This window comes from Amblyomma mixtum, chromosome 8 (assembly GCF_055824585.1).
Source record: "Amblyomma mixtum isolate Tamu chromosome 8, ASM5582458v1, whole genome shotgun sequence".
NCBI lineage: Eukaryota > Metazoa > Arthropoda > Arachnida > Ixodida > Ixodidae > Amblyomma > Amblyomma mixtum.
Genome location: NC_143019.1, coordinates 126,515,015 through 126,533,561, shown reverse-complemented (window position 1 = coordinate 126,533,561; position 18,547 = coordinate 126,515,015). Strand labels below are relative to the sequence as shown.

Sequence of the window (18,547 nt, the reverse complement as noted above, 5' to 3'; positions counted from 1 at the left end):
GTTATCGCCCAATTTCCTCAGGCGTTCTTCATATAGTATTTTACTCTTAGCTTCCCGTGCTCCGAACGATGCCCGATTACGATAACGTCTGTTATGTACAGGCTGGCAATGCAGGCGGTGAAATTAAAAATGCAGGCATAGGTAGAAGGTATGTCGTTGGAGAAAGCGCCGCCCCGCGGGTAAAGCGAGAGCTGCACAGGAAGGGCTATGAAGCAGGAATCTGACAGACGCGTGGTGCGGAAGTAGGACAAAGCTATCACCACCGCGCACTCATGCGCAAGCATGACGTAAGCACTGCTACCATCTGGCTAGCGCCGCAGCGCGGCAACTAACTGAAGTGAGGTGTACCGACGGCTCACATTGCGAAGCGGGCGATGCGGCTGGCATTGTAAGAATTGAGGAGGCGCTGGCTCCACTCATCTGGGTACCTGTTTGAAAACTGCCTTATGCCGGTACTTTGACGTTCAAGATCAGCGAATGTCAAAGCGCGACCTAGTCCGTCTTTCTGCTGTTTAGCTATGTGTCTGAGCATAGTATACGTATGTCCCGTGATCAACCTCGATCAGAATAAGAATGTTTATTTCTCACAAAATAATACAGAAGGTGCTGAATAATCACTTGGATCTTTAGCCGCTATGGCTATGTGATTTATCCATTATGTAAGCTCATAACTACTGTGCAATCAAATTAACAAAGTCTGTGCTTTTGACATTTTTCCCTCAGCATTTTCGCTTTGTTGTTGCTATTTGTTATATCGTTATCTTGAATTTAGATTTTTGAAACTAAGATACCAGTATAAGTTTCAGAATTCTGTTAGCGCCCCCGAGCCTGACTCTCCGTCGGCAGCTACCGCAGTGGTGCGTCCCTTTTTATTTCCTATATTATTTTTTTCTGTTCTGCAATTTTTATCGCTTCGTGCCACATTATTTATTTTATATTGATTTAAGCTCATTGTGCCGTAGGTGCATGGTGCGGCAGGCATGCAATTATTCTGTTTATTTTTATTTTTTCTTACCTGCCCACCATCTAACGAATGTCTGTATTGTATACACTGTTCTCGCTCTACTAACTAGCGAACAAAGCTACTATCTGTAGCAAAGTCAAGTGTCCTCGGCTCCACCAAAGCACATTTCACGTGACAAGAAAAACTTTCGTTGACCGTAAACTGCCGCAGAAATGGTCGAATTGCAGGGCATCAAAGCGGTCTACCATTCTGCCTAGTAATCAATCGTCGTTCTTCCACAGGTTCATGACGTCACACCTGGCCCCAGCCACAGCTTTGATGCGCTCATGCATCCTGTTCGTCATTTCAGGCGTTAGCATGGAATCGCCAATAACCATCTGCTGATATCCTTTGGCCTTTTTAGCGAACAGCTTCCCGTATGCCGCCGAGTTTCCAGCTCTCTGGAGTCGCTTGACCCACTCCGGTTTTCCCTCTTCAGAAATGGCGGCCGCCTCCTGCATTCTCCGCTTGGTGTCGCTCTCGACGCATTCCCAGACGCCCTCGTGTTGCGTTTCGGCACATATCTTGTCTAGGAGCTTCCTGCTGCGCCGCAGCTTCCGGCCGTACTCCCCGTCTTCGCCGAGGAAGTCGGCGATCCTCAACACCGTCGTCTTGTTCTCGTCCGCCAGTTCCTCGTACGTCAGGAAGAGCACGTTCTCGTCGAACCTCCGCTCGTACCAGGACGTAAGGTTGGCCAAGTAGTCGCCGCACACGGCGCGGCCCTCGACGAAGTCGTCGTAGAACGCCGAGAACCCTTCGAAGGCTTCATTGGAGGGATCTTTGCCCTGCGCGTTCAGCATTTGCTGGTAGAAAAACGCGCAGCAGTCGTACGGGTTGCTGGCGACGTAGATGTATTTCGCGCAATCCGCGCGTGGAACGAGACGGTAAGGCAGGTGAGTTCGAACGCTTCCGGGCCTCGGCATGGCGTCGAGAGCCTCGGCCCCCTGCGAACACGGGAGATATCGATTTGTGAGAACAACCGAAGATACATATAAAGAATGAGCAGGCTGTCATACAACGTGATTCGAGAAGTATGTGTTAGCAGTACTGGCTGTACGTTCCCCTTTTACGTTCATCGAGTTCACTGTGTCTATTGGCATCAACGTGCGCTTGTGGTGAGGATGTAGGAGTATGTATGTTTTCTTTTTTTCTGGGGGGGGGGGGGGGTGGGGGCTAGACAGAGGCTTTCGGGGGATGGAAGGTAGAGGTGGCTGAAGGGTACAAGTTGATGGGGGCAAGGGTGGAGAGTTGCAGGTGGAAGAAGCATTTTGCTAGTGGTCGCACCCACCGAGGGCTACTTCAAAAAAGGAACTTGCTGGGCGCTTCAAAACGGGTGGAGGGGGCTACACACACCCACAAACACGCACACACGCGCGCATTCACATAGAGAAAGGCAGCGACAGATAAACGTAGAACGGGTTTTGTCGAAAGATGGCTGCAAGGGTGGTAAAACGAAGCATTATTGCGCTAACATTGCCATAAACTAAACAATGCGTCCGGCTGGAAGCTTCAATAAAGAAACACCGTGCCTGCGATTAAAGTCGGCGATTTCGAAAAAGGTCGGGATTCGAATAGGTCTGAATTATTGCTCAGATGCAAAAATCAAAGCACCCCTGATCCTCAGTTACACTCAGCTCCTGGTGAAGACTGATGTGAACGGTATGCAACTCGTACTTGCTGCGGATGTTCCACGCGAACGCGCAAAACGAAACTCGCTCAGGCAAACATTCGAATCCCAATCGCTTCAACACTCAATTAACTCCGATGCCCGTAGTGGCGTTGGCTTGCAGAATTTATACGGACACCCTAATCTGGAAGTGGCTGCGTATTTGACCCCTGATCCAGAAACGGTTAACATCCACTTTAGACGCTTAAAAATTACGAGCGTCATTAGTAAGTTGAGCATCATAAACTGGAAATTTCTCATTAGTGATGGAATAGAAAAATGCTACCATCAAATGAAACTTTATAGTCCCGTTTCTTAAGAATTGTCCTGTAGGTATCTGGACACACTGAAATGGAAGCAGAGTCCCGAGAACTGGCAGACTGCATCGAAGTTACATTTAAAGTTACATACTAAAATTTCGGCGCAGACCGCGTCTAGAAACTTTGTAGACCATATATCGTTAACAATGAAACAAAAATAACATTCGACACCAACATTAATTTTACTAAATCAAGGAAAACACGGTGTATAAAAACAATCGCGATGCCACAGACTGAATTAAACCTTATCGCTTCTAGTTCTTCCCCAGAACTACAACAGCGTGGAAAGCCCGAACGCAAGAAACCGCGAATATGTCTTCGGTTGAATTGTTTGTATCTTCCATGAATCTTTGTAACAAAGCTCATTATTAGTGGTGTCACCATTTTCTTTCTTTCGCTTGTACGTTGCGCTGATCAACTTCTCTTTTTTCCGCTACAATTGCATGTGTTTGTGCGCCTTGTTTCATGTCTACCTGTCACTGACATTTTTGTGCTTGTTTTTATTTGCAGTGCATGCTACTTGATTTTTACTTACTCATTAATGCCTGGACTGCCAAGAGGCAGTTGGCAGTACGAAATAAATAAATAAAAGTAGTGTGCTTTAGCCGGGCTGTTTACAGAAGGAGGTGTCCACTACGGCGATCGTCAAATGAGGACCTTTTACAGAGAAGCCTGCGTGACATAGGCCACGGCATGTTGTGCAATGTACTGCGCTTTTTTTATTGCAGCAAGTAGTTAAGGAGATTGTTATTCTGCTTCCAAAGTTCGATTTCCCTCGACACGCAGTATATTTCTCCCACTTACAGCAATCGCAACGTTTATATGGTCGCGTGTTGCAGGTCGTCGTGTCTTTCCTGCTGGCTAGGACGGCAGCGGTCCTGACCTATGTCCTTTCATCGGCACAGCCAGAATAGTGGTCGTGCTTTATATATTATTGAGTGATTATAAACAAGTTAATGCGAAAGTATGATGACAATAACGCCGGTTTTTGTCCCCAAGGTTAAAAAATATCCTTGATGAAAATTTATTTGGCTGTGATGGTAGTGTTGTATTACTGTAATTTTTGAAGTGTAGCCTAGTTCTCAGCTCTCCGCGCTCCTTGAAGACTATAGAGAAATTTTGTTCACGTCTGCGTTGTATTCATCCCCTAAAGATGCAGTCACGGCCCATGACAACAGTTGGCCCCACAGAAGTGAGGTGGACAATGTTGCGCCGGAGGACATGAGGATCTGGAATGTATTGCCTCACCTACCTCAATGACCAGACGTCGCCTCCTCATGCTTATGGCAGTTTCTAATTACGAAGAAATAGTTCAAGTGTAGGTGCTTTGTATTCGGCGAGGATGTCACCAAAGATCAAAGCATTGTTGTCAGCACAGCTGCACCCATTCTACCATAGCATGCAGCTGCTTGAGCACCAGTAGCTATGGGTTGTATATCAGGAAAGGAAGAATTACAAAATTTCATTCAGATATAGAATCCTTCTAGTCACACGAAGTATCCAGATATACAGCCCAGGAAGCGAGCCATCTGATGGCGCATCCCTCGTATTTCCTCGCTAGAAAACAACTCGACATTGCGACTCTCACATACCATTCACCATACAATTTTGTTTGTTAGTATGGCGCAGCACTAATTATACAAATTACTACTTTCTGACTGGACCCCTTTACCTGCATTTCGAGGTGCGGTAGGTGCCTCGCTCGCTCCAACAGCGGAGCAGGTGGCGCCTTCTCGTGGAGGATGTAGTATACGATAAGCTGTACCCATGTGCCCCCGCAAAGTGGTAGGTCTGTGACGATGAAAACATCGTCCGGGCGAGGCTTGTAGGAGAGCGCGGAGCGAACGCTCTCCTCCGGGTAAAACTTGTTTACGTTGCTCAAATTCTCCGGCATGGTCTCCTGGGAAAAGGTAAAATCATATGAAAAATACCGACACCAACTCCCAAAGTTTCCGCTCTCCCGTGGGCGACAAAATGCAATTATAGGTCGAACCACCCTACCCAATTTTTAAAGAGGGCCCACACTGGCATACATGCCTTAAGCCTACCGGGACTGCGTCATCGCATGAAGGGTGACCCCTTAAGGACGAAGGACTACAGACGTTGAAGTTCTTGTCAACGCAGAAAATTATGCGATGGTGGAAACTCCGAAAACGATCTTCGCAGAAAATTATGCGACGGTGGAAACCCCGAAAAAGATCTTTGTTTACGGCGACAGGTGTTGGTTCGTTTTGGGGGAAAAGAAATGGCGCAGTATCTGTCTCACATCTCGGTGGACACCTGAACAGCGCCGCAAGAGAAAAGGTAAAAGAGAGACTTAAGAAGAAAGGAAGAATTGAAAAATTGAAAATTGGTTCTTGAGGAAAGGAAATGACACAGTAACTGTCTCAGATATTTCGGTGGACTACCGAACCATGCCTTAAAGGAAGGCATAAAGGAGGAAGTGAATGAAAAGAGAGGTGCTGTAGTGAAGGTCCCGGAAATAATTTCTACACACTGGGGATCATCATCATCAGCCTGACTACGCCCACTGCAGGGCAAAGGCCTCTTCCATGTCTCTTCAATTAACCCTGTCCTTTGCCAGTTGCGGCTATCGTATCTCCGCATACTTCATAATCTCATCCGCCCACCTAACTTTCTCCCGCCCCCTGCTACGCTTGCCTTCTGTTGGAACCCACTGCGTTAACCTTAAGGATCAGCGGTTATCTTGCCTTGGCATTACATTCCCTGCTCAAGCCCATTTCTGACTCTTGATTCCGACCAGTATGTCATTAATCCTCGTTTGTTCCCTCACTCACCCCGCCCGCTTCCGATCTCTTAACGTTACACCTATAATTTTTTCCTTCCACCTAGGGATCAGTGCACGGTAAAGATCCCCAGGTAGTCGAAATTATTCCGGAGACCTCCACTACGGTACCGTTTTCTTCCTTTCTTCTTTCACTCCCTCTTTCGTCCCTTCCATTACTGCGCGGTTAGGGTGGCCACCGAGATTTGTGAGACAGTTACTTCGTGGTTTCCTTTCCTCACGAACCAAATTTCAATTTTTCAGTAGCTGTTGCCGTAAACGCGTTGTTTTGTACACTGAATGGGAAAACACCCAATCGGTGATTTTTAACCATGCTCTTTTGGTGATGAAATTCGGAAATATTTCTAAACTTTCCTCTTAGGAAATAAACTTCTCGTGATTCGCATGGCAACAATGAAAAGGCCGGCGTTAGTACCCGAGTAACGCTTGACTAGCCCTCGAACTTTTCTGTGCAGCCGTGCAATCAACCATGAGGCACAGGCTCCACTTTTAGGCAGTGGAGAGCTCAATGCGCATGAATGGTTATGCACTCTCATCTGTTTCGTAATTATGGCCACCAGCTGAGCTTTATTTCATGATATAATGAAACATTTCTGGGTCCCCTCTGTATGCGCTGCACCTTTAGCCGGGAGACATGCCTTCTTTTCGTTGAATGAAATAAAAATTAGCCAAGTAATTAAAGTGTAGAGACAAGGTTTTGGGCGTCCGTTGTTATTTTGCCTCGAAAGAGGCCCTGCGAGCCTCGTAGTAAATAATATGAGCTTCAAACGTCAGTGTGCAGCTTGAATAATTAATTACAAACGATTTTGTACTGGCAGTTTCGGTCTCGGTCGGCGCCCGCGCTAAAGTGCACCGTAACCTCACGGTCGACCAGCCACCCTGGACTACCGCAGTACTGATGACGTCGGCGTCACCGGCAAGCATTGGTTGTTCCCAGGAGCAACCAGTGGACGCGACTGCGCCAAAATAATATGGGCAAGCACACCTTCACATCACCCACTGTGGATGGAAATACCGAGCAGCTGCTCGGAAATCTTTCAAAATCATATTATGTTGCACGTAACTCACGCGATTGAAAACTGCTAAAAGGTATCTCCTTACGCCCATGAAACGAACTGTATCATTTGATCGCTTGAGAAATTTAGCCTCTGCTCCTTTTTATATACAAATATATGATGCTCCTAGCTGACCTGAGGCAAGTACGCGGCTTTGATGGAAGACAACGGTGACTATAGTCCTGATGCCAAGACAAGCTTGGAGAATCAGTCTGTTGCATCTGTTGTGAATGGCATACTTGTAGTAAGATGGCGCTACGCAAGACCACACTGTCGTCATCAGCATGAACGTAGGAAAAGATAAAGTTTTGTTTTCGTCCGTTCGACCTTGTTTCGGTCGCTCATCTGTTCCCCGCGTCGTCGCTGTCATGTGGCCCGACGGCGGCGCGCTACATAGCGGCACATTCTTTCATCCGAACGCTCCAGCGTAGAGGCAGAAATTCCTACCACGGTAAAACTCCATTTACAAAACTAACAAACGAACCAATAAACGCATTGCAAACAACGATGCCTGGGGCACTGGTTTGGAATAAGTTGTTCGAGCGTCGCTCGTTTAATGCAGGGCCATTTTGTTTATTTGTTTTTCTTGTTTTCGCACTGTTATATGATACAATCGATAGCTTTTTCGGGGCACGTCTTCGTGATGGGTTGACGGGAAGGCTGGTTGTCGCCACCTAAAACTTGTCGTCGATGTCTGATGAATGATGGACGCTGAGGGACTGAAAAGAATAGGACGTTTGTTTGCGAGCCTGTTTAAATGTAAATATAGGCGGGTAGAGATTTGAGCAAAACATGAAAATTATCAGCAGTCGATGTAGATGACTGGACGCCATGGCACCAAACCCTGGTTTTCTAAACCCTGATATGCCTGCAACCAAGACGCCAGAAAATGAGCGAAGCTTCGAGAGTGCCGATGATCATATGCGGGGTGGCAACTCGGAGAATCTTGTCTCACGAATCGGTGGCGCGCTTTCATTTCCGGAAAACTTCGCACAAGTAGCCTCCGCGCAGTCCTCACAGCTGCCAGGGCGGTCGAGCAGCCGACCCGGTGCTTATACCATGAAAAAAAGTTGTCCAGCAGCCGCGCACACAGCAGGGCCAGCCACAAATTCTTTTGAACCCCAGTCTGGTTAAAGCCCAATCCACTACCCGGGACGGTCCGTAATTTCCCGCCTGTTGAGTCCCTCTTACTGGCGTATTGAAGGGACAGCTTCCTGTGTTAACGTCGCTGGTTGGAGCAGGACTAGCAAGCCACCCCAACCTCGCTAATTTGTCGTCAATTCGCTTCATTAAATGCAGCGTTTAACCCTTAATAAAGGGCTTTCCGCACTTCAGGCTCTCCCGACCCAGCGCTTGCTGACGGTAGCAAAGTGTACAAGCTGTCAGAAGTTCCAAGGCCCCACGCTACGCTTTCAAGCAATACAGCCGGGCACTTATGGCACCCTTCAAGCTATCAAGGCCTGCAGGAATAAGGACGAGGCAACCCTTCGTCCTCCAGAAATTTGGTGCTTCGGAGGTCTTGTAAGAAACCCTACCACGAGCCTCAAAAGAAACCCTGTGGCCTAGAGGATTTTGACCAACCCTGTAGCTAATGGGTAGCGCCTCTGGTGTGCAGTTTTGAAAGTATAAGGGCATTTGAAGTATTGATTCCTTGTTTTTCGATTATTCGATTTGTTGACATCTCTTACCAGATTACGTGCCTTCTCAACAAAGCCGCCCTCTTCAAGTTGAGATCAGAGGGCGACTGCTCCTTCAGCCAGCAAAAGATTCTCGCAACGTTGTACCCAAATCCAGAAATTAGCCCATTTTTCAATGGGAAGTTGTTTATGAACACAATTTTTTCGTGTACTGTAAGATTGCACCAGAACAATCGATATACACATAGATCTCTCCGGGAGCCCACTAGTGCTCCGCTGTTGTAAAAAAATGCGCCCAATTTGCTTTCTATGGAAGTTTTACTCCTCGCTGTGAGCGCGGGACAAACTTTCTAAGCAACTTTTTGCTAAGCACCGGGAGATTACACCATTCCCATTAATATATCCATGATCGGACCTTCACACCACCCACCGACGTGAGAAAAATTTTATGGACATAGATGCTGTGCTTGATAAGCACTGTAAGACGAAGAACGTGTCCGTCCTTATGTAACCTCTTGCCTCAGCATGCATAAAAGCAATGCAGCAGTTACAGACCCGTAGTGGCTTCGAGTAGTATTTACCAGTAATGTTCACCAGTAGTCTCTACTGTCCGGTGGTTTAGCTCCAACCGTCCTTTAGCCATTACCGACCATCATTCTATCTCTTCGCTAGAAAACTGTGATCCCTCCGGCATTACATATTGAGTCCTTCGGCTGCCACAGTGTGATTTACTGTTTCGCAACACAGTGGCACTAAACTCGTAGACTTAGATTGCCGCTCTCTGATCACGGTTGGTACGACCGACTGTGATGAGACTTAACCTCTTCTCTGTCCCTTGAGATTCAGGTCTTTCGAACTGAGCAACGGAAAAACGGAAGTCTCAGGTGACTACTCCCCGCCTCTGTTACGCACAGCCTTCGAACGTGAGGAAGGTTTTAGGTTGGTGATGGTCTCTTGTACAAGAAGTCCTACTCGACCTCGTCTCACGTCTATCTATAAGTCTCTTAAGAGCGTCATGCAGGACGATCGCACTTCGGGACTCATGGCTAAAGGCTCAAGACTCAATCCAGCTGAAGAAGGCTTATGCTCGCCGAAGGTGAGTAAGATGACTGGGGCTCATGGGGTCAGTTGAGCGTAATTCCAGCTTGACAAGCATCCCGTCGCCGCTCCACCGGGTGAGTTTCAACCTGTGACGCTTTCATGAGTTCCGTGGGAGCTGGTCAAAACTGACTTCCTTGATTCCTCTCCGAAGTCCTACTGCAATCTCTGGGTGGTTGTCAAAGTTAAATTTATTTCAGCATCAACGTCCACTGGAAACGTGTGATGTTGAGGGGGCAAGCAAAAAGCCTAAGAAGGCTTGACAAAGACCTGCACCCCGTTTGCAGGCGGCAGAATGACGCAGAGCCGCCATGATAAAAGTGCATGCAAGTTGCACAAAACGAGCAAAAATTTTAAAAAATGCATGGTAGTAAAAACAAAACTAATTACAAGTAGATTAATATCAAGGAAAGAGTTACAGTTCAAGTGAAAAGCAAAAAAGAGTGGGAAAGCTGGTCACAAGGAAGGCGGATACGACGGAATTTCACGAGATTAGAAACTTGGGAAAAAGCTATAATATACAATGTAAAATATAATCACAGAGTCGTCATAAAAAGTGGAGAACACATTTTTCGAAATGTGCAAAACGTACAGAAATTTAATATACTCGTTAAATTTTTTTTTTTTTTTTTGTACGGTAGCATTGTACGGTAGCATCTGGTGACCGTAATTTCTTCTTGTATATGGTAACTGCCATGGTTCTCCGTTTCTTGTGTTATGACACAGTGCCGTAATTTCATAGCTGCAAGTTCTTTGAGATAAGGCTCGTTATGTTTCATCGAGGTGAGGCGTGAAATTACATGTGTGACCATTTATTTGTGCTTGCTGCTGTCGATTGTTTAAGTATCTCTGCAAAAGATTCAAGAATGTACCTCGAAATCCGTAATTTCCTAGCTTAGTTGTAAGAGTAGTGTGACTAATTCAATCAAAACCCTTGGAGAAGTCGACAAATACTCCTAGTCCGTAGTATTCATTTTCGAAAGAATCCAAGGTAATTTGTTTTTGTTTTAGTAACGCCGACTGCCTCTCACGCGACTGTACGGCGGCAATTTCACTGTTCAGTTTCGTAAACCATGTGTGCCTGATCATACTGCGCTTTTTTTCCCTCTCAAATGGACTCGCGCGAGTTATAACGAATAACTGCGGCGGCCAGTTTCCCTTCGATGTCGGTGATGAGATCCTTCGCTTGTGCCCACCTGATTTCTGACAGGCACACACAAAGAAACGGCTTGTCCGAACGCAGGGATGGAACCATTACCGGCTATCTTCCCTTACGTTTCACAACGGTGCTGCTGCGTGCTAATTGGTTGGACATGACAGAAAGGAACAGTGAGTTCACAAGACGAAGCCGATAAATGACACAGGCACTGACGAACAACTGGTGCTACATGCGCCTGCAGCCCGTCCATTGACTTACTTTCAAAAAAGATAGCCTCTCTGGAAAAGTAATAATCATTCCTTTTATCAAGCGATTTTTCCGTTACACTTCCCTAATTTTTTAGCTACATTTTTCAACCTTTTCACTGAACTTCTAAGCGTTAATATTCGCCACCTGTCATTCGCTCGTACTATGTTGATGTATTTTGCACCAGTTACTCATCCAACAGTTCAAAAGCATCACACCAAATTGAATTTTATCGCTTTTATTCGGCACTTAACATCACCCCTAATCTTGACACCAATGATAATTTACCTCAAGAGTACATACTGTTTGTGCACCTTCGAATAAACTTTAGTTGTTAGTCAGCGCCTGTGTTGTTAATCCTCTTAGTGCTGTGTCCACACTGTTCTTTTCTATCTTTCCTTATATGTCGGCTAAGACCGCAAGAACAGAGCATCCTCGATTTCATCTCTTGTGCGTTTTGAACACAGCGATACCTTAGACGGCCGGCCAAAGTTTTGCTTCCGTAACGCACACGCATACACCATTGTACAGCGTAGACACTATTTATATATTTTTCACTGGCGGCCATCTCTGCATTTCCGACACCGTGTAATGAATTCTCGAGGATAACAGCGCAAACAAACAGGCACGACAGAGGGAGGAACAGCGCTTAATCACAGCTGAATTTATTCACAGGAAACAAGACAAATATAAAGGAAGCCCAGGAAAAGTATCAGACAACTAAATATAACGCACGTGCTGCTACGTGAGATCAAGGAACGCGACTTCATTATCATGTAGACAGAAAGAGGGCTTGCTGATACACAATCTTAGTTTTTTCTTCATAGGGTAAGCTTCGCTAATCTTTCTTGTTAATCGGACAGGGTGTTTGAACAAAATATCGCTGTGATATTAATGAAGAGAATCAAGGTTTTCAATCTAGGAAATGGTCAGCTAAATTAGTGTACTTGAATACAATGAATCCAGCTGTTCATTCGGACTTGTATTAATGGTTGGTTGGTTGGTTTATGGTGTTTAACGTCCCAAAGCGACTAAGGCTATGAGAGACGCCGTAGTGGAGGGCTCCGGAAATTTCGACCACCTGGGGTTCTTTAACGTGCACTGTATTATTGCACTGCCCTGTCTGGCCAATTTATATTTCACCATAGGGTAGAGGAGTCTTGTAAACAATACCCTCAGAGCAACGCAAAAACTTCGTTCCGTGCGTGATCATACAGGTCACTTGAAGCTCTACTTGTTTCTGAGCCTTTTTTTTTCCACAACAGCACAAACCCTATTAAGTTTATTTGGTGCAGAAAAAAAAACGACACCTATATCATACACATTGTCGACATTTTTCAGACCATGTGAAAGGCACCGTACACAAGGAAGATCTGTAAACTTTTTTCCTTTTTTGTCCTTTGTCTGAAGCGGACATTGAAGTCGTTTTTTTCAGTTCACTAATTTAGCGAGCCTACCTAAGTGCACTAATTCAGCTGACCATTGGCGAGATTGCAAATCTTGTTTACCTTCATCACATCATAGTTATCTTTTCTTCAAACATCGTGTCCAATTAGCAAGAAAGATTAGCGAAGCTTACCACATGAAGGAAAAACTAAAATTATGCGTCAGCAAGCCCTCTATCTGTGTGGATGACAGCGAAGTAGTGCTTTTTTAACTCCAGTAAAAAACACCTGCGTTATGCTAGGTTGTCTGATTGCTTGCCTGCGCTTCCTCTATATTCGCCTTGTTTCCTGGGAAAAAACTTGAGTTGTGAGTCCGAGATCTTCCTGTGTTCCTCCCTCTTGCGTCCCCGTCTTTTGCGCTGTTACTCTCCAGAATGTATAACCGACTTGCCCGTTTAGCAATAGTATTGAACTTCCAATAAAGTTCATCGTCTTGCTCGTCTCTGGTGCCTCGCGTCTCAAAAGTTCTCCAAAGCACTCCACGCCGTCAAGACATTAGGGTTCTAGGTGATTCGCTCTGGCTACAACGGCTTAGCTCGAAGTATGGCTACGCCCAGAAAACTTTGAAGCTCTATGATGAGGAAGTTAGAGCGCAAAAAAACGAAGACAAAGTGGAGACGTGGACGAGACAAGCGCTAACTTTCAACAACTGCTTTATTGAACTGCGGGAAGGGAACCTAGTGGGGCCTAGTGCACATGACTCCAAAAGAACATCGATTTTTGTTATCATAATGTGTATAATCGTAACTATTTTGAACCATGTATGCCTTCACTACCTTCTGTACACGCGCCTCAGGGTTTAACAACAGCAAGTTTCGGAGACAAGAGGTTTAGCGCATGCGCGCCGGCCCCTCTAGGTTCCCTTCCCGCACTTCAATAAAGCAGTTGTAAACGTCCACGTCTCCACTTTGTCTTCGTTTTTTTGCGCTCTAACTTCCTCATCATGAACTACCAACAGGCCCAAATTACTACTCTGCTGAAGCTCTATGTCCATCCTCATTTTATGGTTAGTCATATCAGTGGACTTAATTACTTGTCAGTGCATCTAACAGCAGGTGGGGACCTTTACCAGAGACCGAAGTTAGTGACGACGCCCATTTGAAACCTTTTTACCCTAGAGAGGCTGACTCGTTAAGCGCGATTATGCCGCTAACTGAGAATTTTGAGACATGGGGCAAAGAACATCCATGAATCTCGCATAGCAAGCGAATGACGCACCATACGGGTTTTGTTTGTGTTTTCTTTACTCTTGACCAAATGCTTTAGGGGAATTAATTAATCATTGACGTGCACCCAAGGCGCAACCATACGGCTACAAAGTGAAGCTGTAAAGCTTTCTCAGAAACTTCGCAGTTAAAGAAAAATTCATCCTGGTCCGGGGTTCGAACCCGGGACCACCACTTCACCGGAGCAGTCGCTGTACCAGTTGAACTAACCGGAACGGCAAGCTTATGGTAGGGCGAGAGCGAATTGATCAATAACTCGAAGAAAGTGGGAGCAGTTATTGAGCGGGAACAGTTCTTCGAGTTATTGATCAATTCACTCTCGTCCTACTATATATATTTTTTTTTATTTATTCATACTGTCAGCTGCTGCCAAGAAAGGAGTTGAGATCCTTGAAATAAACAAGAACTAGATGCAGTACATCAGCAGATCACCGCCTTAGGAGAAATACAAAACAATACAACAATACAAATTTATAGGAAAGTCAAAATGACATGTGATATGGGTCAAAAACATACCAGTCAAACCAGTCACAAATACTTCATGAGGGCGTTTTCAAAAGCCTTTAAATCCGAACATTGAATCACTTCTTTTGGTAATTTGTTCCATTCGTCAATAGTGCGAACCAGAAAAGAGTATTTGAAGGAATCTGTTCTAAAATCCAGAGGTGTGTTATGTTTGGAGTGTTTTGTTCTGCTGCCAGAAGCATTAAGTGGTTTGATGCCTCGGTCTAGATTGACCTTACAGCTACCTGTCAGCACATGAAAAAAGAATATCAGTCTGTTAAGCTGCATTTTCTGCTTCACAGTTGTCAGCCCGGCCCTGTTTCTAAGTTCAGACACTGATTGGGTTCTAGAGTACGAGTTAAAAATAAATCTTAGAGCTTTGTTTTGTACCCGTTCACATTTCAATATGTTTTGTTTAGTATACGGCTCCCAAACATGACTAGCGTAAGTCAGCACTGGAAGCACAGCCATCTTGTAAGCAAGTAGTTTTACCTCTACAGTGGCATCATGAAGTTTTCTTCGCAATAACCAGAGCTTCCGCGTGGCCTTATTGCAAACATTGTCAATGTGCGTTGTCCAGTTTAGGTCATGTTTAAGGTGAACTCCTAAGTATTTGACATCGGTTACTTGAGTTAATGCTGTACCATTGATACTGTAAGTGAAGGTTAAAGGGTCTCTTTTGCGTGTCATGCACATAAAAGATGTTTTCGTTGCATTCAGTTCCATTTGCCACTCGTCACACCAGGAACTAATTTTCTCCAAATGGTTGCTAAGTTCTTGCTGGTCAGAAGAGCAATATATTTTTGAATACACAATGGTATCATCTGCATAATGTTTCATCACAACTTGTGGGAAAAAACCTGTGCTCATGTCACTGATATATATTGAAAACAGTAAAGGCCCTATTACCGATCCTTGCGGCACACCTGATCGAACTGATTTTTTAGAACTATGAGTAGAGTTTAATGAAACAAATTGCTCCCTTTGTGATAGGTATGCCTCTATCCATTTCACTAGCTGATTGTTGCCGAGGGTAAAGGACAGTTTTATAAGCAGCTTTCTATGCGATATTCTATCGAAAGCTTTCCGGAAGTCAATAAAAACTATATCGATTTGCCCCTTTCCATCAATAAATTCACCAATCTCATGTACAAGCTCAGTCAGAATTGTGGATGTTGAGTACCCTCGTCGAAAACCGTGCTGATTGATCCCCAGAATGCCGTTTTCCTCCACAAATTTCAAGTGGTTGGTCAAAATATGCTCCAGCGTTTTGCAACATGTACTGGTTAGGGAAATTGGTCGGTAATTCATGACATCATCTTTGGGACCTTGTTTATGAATTGGTATTACCTTAGCCAGTTTCCAGTCATTAGGTACTTGACCAGATTCAAGGGATTTCTGGAAAACATCTGCGAGGTAAATTGAACACCACTCTGCATACCGCTTTAAATAAGCATTAGGAATTTCATCAGCACCTGGGGATTTTTTTTTGTCCAGTTTGAGAAGTAGATTGAAAATGCCGGTATGACTTACTTTAAGCTCAGGTAAAGGTAGTATATCAAGAGATTCCGTTTGGGGCGTTGTACCGTCATCCAAAGTAAAAACTGATTCAAAGTATTCATTTACGAGGCATGCCATTTCAGTCCTATCAGTGATAGTTCTATCTTTGCTTGTCAAAAATTCAATGCCAGATTTTGGCTTTGAAACAAATCTCCAAAATTTTCCAGGAGCCGTTTTGATAAAACTAGTTAGTGTTTGACTCATATAAAGGTGCTTTGCTTGGATAATTTCCATTTTCAACTCCTGAGAGAGTACATTAATACACTCGCGAGTTGTTTTAGAGGTGGATTTTTTAGCCCTGAGACGTTTCAAAAGGCGCTTTTTATGAATAATCGTTCGTGTAATCCATAGGTTTCTTTTGTTGACTTTTTTAGTGCGCATGGGAACAAATCGCTTTATCGAGTCAAACACCACTGTTTTAAACCTCTCCCACGCATCGTTTACAGACGTAAGTTCTAGAGATATATAACGAGTGAAGTCATCATACCCTAGTTCCAGGCTATCTAATATTGCGACATCATCAGCTTTATAGAAGTCCGGGATGGTCAAGGTTCTATTGTTTTTAACGGTGCAGTATTTAGTGGATATGTGAGTAATCACCATCTTGTGATCAGAGATCCCTTCTAAGACTTCATACCAATAATTTAGCTGCGAAACAGACTTATTTAACAAGACAAGGTCAAGTAGCGACTCTCCCGATTCGTGGGTTCGCGTGGGTGTGCTCACAATTTGCGTTAAATCTAGGGAGAAGGCAATATCTAGAAGAGCGCGAGAAGTTGCCTGTTCATTCTGACCTTCTTTAAGGTTTGTCCAGTCAATAAGTGGTAGATGAAAATCCCCAGCCATTATCATCTTGCATTTACTGTGACCAAACTTGTCAGCTAACAAATCATTGAGTAAAATCATGTATTCTTCGGTGGTTCCTGGAGGACGATATACTGCGACAACTACAATTAACAAACCACCAATTTCCATGGAACACACGACACACTCCAAATCAGGCGGGGAAGCAATTTCTGTACAAACAATTGAAGTTTTATATATAATAGCAACTCCTCCTCCTCGAGATCCACGGTCTTTGCGATACGCTGCATAATTCGGAGGAAGAAATTCCGTACTGTCAATGGAATCATTTAACCAAGTTTCAGTGACAATCACAATATCCGGTTCATGTTCTAAGAGGATAGCTTCGAAATGTGATGTTTTGTTACAAATACTGCTTGCATTGAGGTTCAAAATTATGAGCTCATCAGGAAGAGTTCTCGCTGTCCTGTGAGCTGCTTTTACTCCGGCGGTTACGAGCATCCCTTTAAGCCTTTCGCGTTTTCGCGTCATCATCCCAGTAATAAGCCTTGCCATCCACATAGAGCTTATCGTAAGCAAGCCGCACCTTCTTTCCACTTAACTTCTCCCTTTTTGCGCTTTCCCAAAGACACTTTCTGCGGTGCGAAACTTGCTTTGAAAAATCTTCGCTGATCGAAACCCCAGTGTTCTTCAGCTTGGAACAGTTGCGCATAATTTCCTGTTTTTCGTTGAAATCAAAAAGGCGGATGATAACTGGTCGCGAATTACCCTGCTTTCCTCCGAGTCGGTGTATTCGGTCTAAACTTTTAGGAGAAACAGCAATCACAGAAAACACTTTTTCATTCGCTGCTTTTACCAGATCCTCCCGCGTTTCGTTGTCTTGTTCTGGTAGGCCATAAACGATAAGGTTATTGCGGCGTTGGCGGTTTTCCATGTCGTCAACTTTCTTTGATAAGTCAGCGACTGCTTCCCTTAGGCCAGTCACCGTCTCGTGTGTGACATTGAGCTTAGAAAAGGAAGATACTAGTTTAGCTAAGCGGTCCTCAAAGTTTTTTGTGGCGATACTGTTTTCTTTCACTTCTTTTTGAACTGCTCTCTGATCACGTTTAATGTCGCCTAGCGTCTTCGTGTGTTCCTTCAGCGTTTGCAAAATCTGTTCAAGTTTTTCATCTGTGGTCGAGCCTGGGCCCGGATTCATTTCAACATCCCCACTTGTGATAAGTTTAAGACATGCAGACCAACAATATAAGCTTGCCGTCCCGGTTAGCTCAATTGGTACAGCAACTGCTCCGATGAAGCGGTGGTCCCGGGTTTGAACCCCGGACCAGGATGAATTTTTCTTTAACTGCGAAGTTTCTGAGAAAGCTGTGCAGCTTTCCTTTGTAGCCGTATGGCTACGCTTGGTTGGACGTCAATGAGTAATTACTCCCTTATTTCTTTACTCTTCTCTGCGCTGAGCGTGCCCCGTCGCATGTATAAACTCGCCGCAACTAATAATAATGAGAGAGAGAAAAACTACGCTAATGGCGACAGTACCTGATCAGCGATGTCCCTCGTACAGGAACTGCGACGTGCGTGAGCCTTATTTGATGGTTGTAGTACAACTGCGACGCCGTTTCTGTCTGCCTTTTACAAATGTCAGCGGGAGAACATGCGCGCTTTCACGATGGGGAAGAGGAGGACGTCAAGGCAACGGCACAAAACTTCTATCAAACGCGCTGCGCTGCTCGCAGGTGCCCGACAATGGCAGGAAATGAAGCGGGTGAGGGGAAGAGGGAGAGAGGCTGCAGGGAACCGTCACTGAGGAGTCCATCGGGCTGCTACGAGAGAAGAATGCGTACAGCGGTGAACAAACAGCCCGCTTGGTGAACACGTGGGCAGGTTTCTGCTCTTGTTTCTGGCGTCGCTCTTTCTTTCTAGCTTGTTGCTGTTGTCGCGGCGTCCTGTCGCATCGCTGGAGGCAATGCAGAGAGCGAAAAAAAAAACAATTTGTCCAGTTTATAGGAAAAATTCCGTGA

At 45.0% G+C, this 18,547-nt stretch overlaps 1 protein-coding gene across 1 annotated transcript; it reads right to left on the bottom strand.

The window, feature by feature from the left end:
* Nucleotides 1-586: 586 nt before the first annotated feature.
* On the bottom strand, nucleotides 587-18,105 carry LOC149334252 (sulfotransferase 1C2-like). Its single transcript, XM_089556226.1, has 3 exons — nucleotides 18,066-18,105; nucleotides 4,662-4,889; nucleotides 587-1,947 (listed from the first exon to the last, which is right to left on the bottom strand). Exons 2-3 carry the CDS (start codon nucleotides 4,881-4,883, stop codon nucleotides 1,225-1,227), a joined length of 945 nt encoding a protein of 314 aa, XP_089412352.1. The 5' UTR covers nucleotides 4,884-4,889; nucleotides 18,066-18,105; the 3' UTR covers nucleotides 587-1,224.
* Nucleotides 18,106-18,547: the final 442 nt, after the last annotated feature.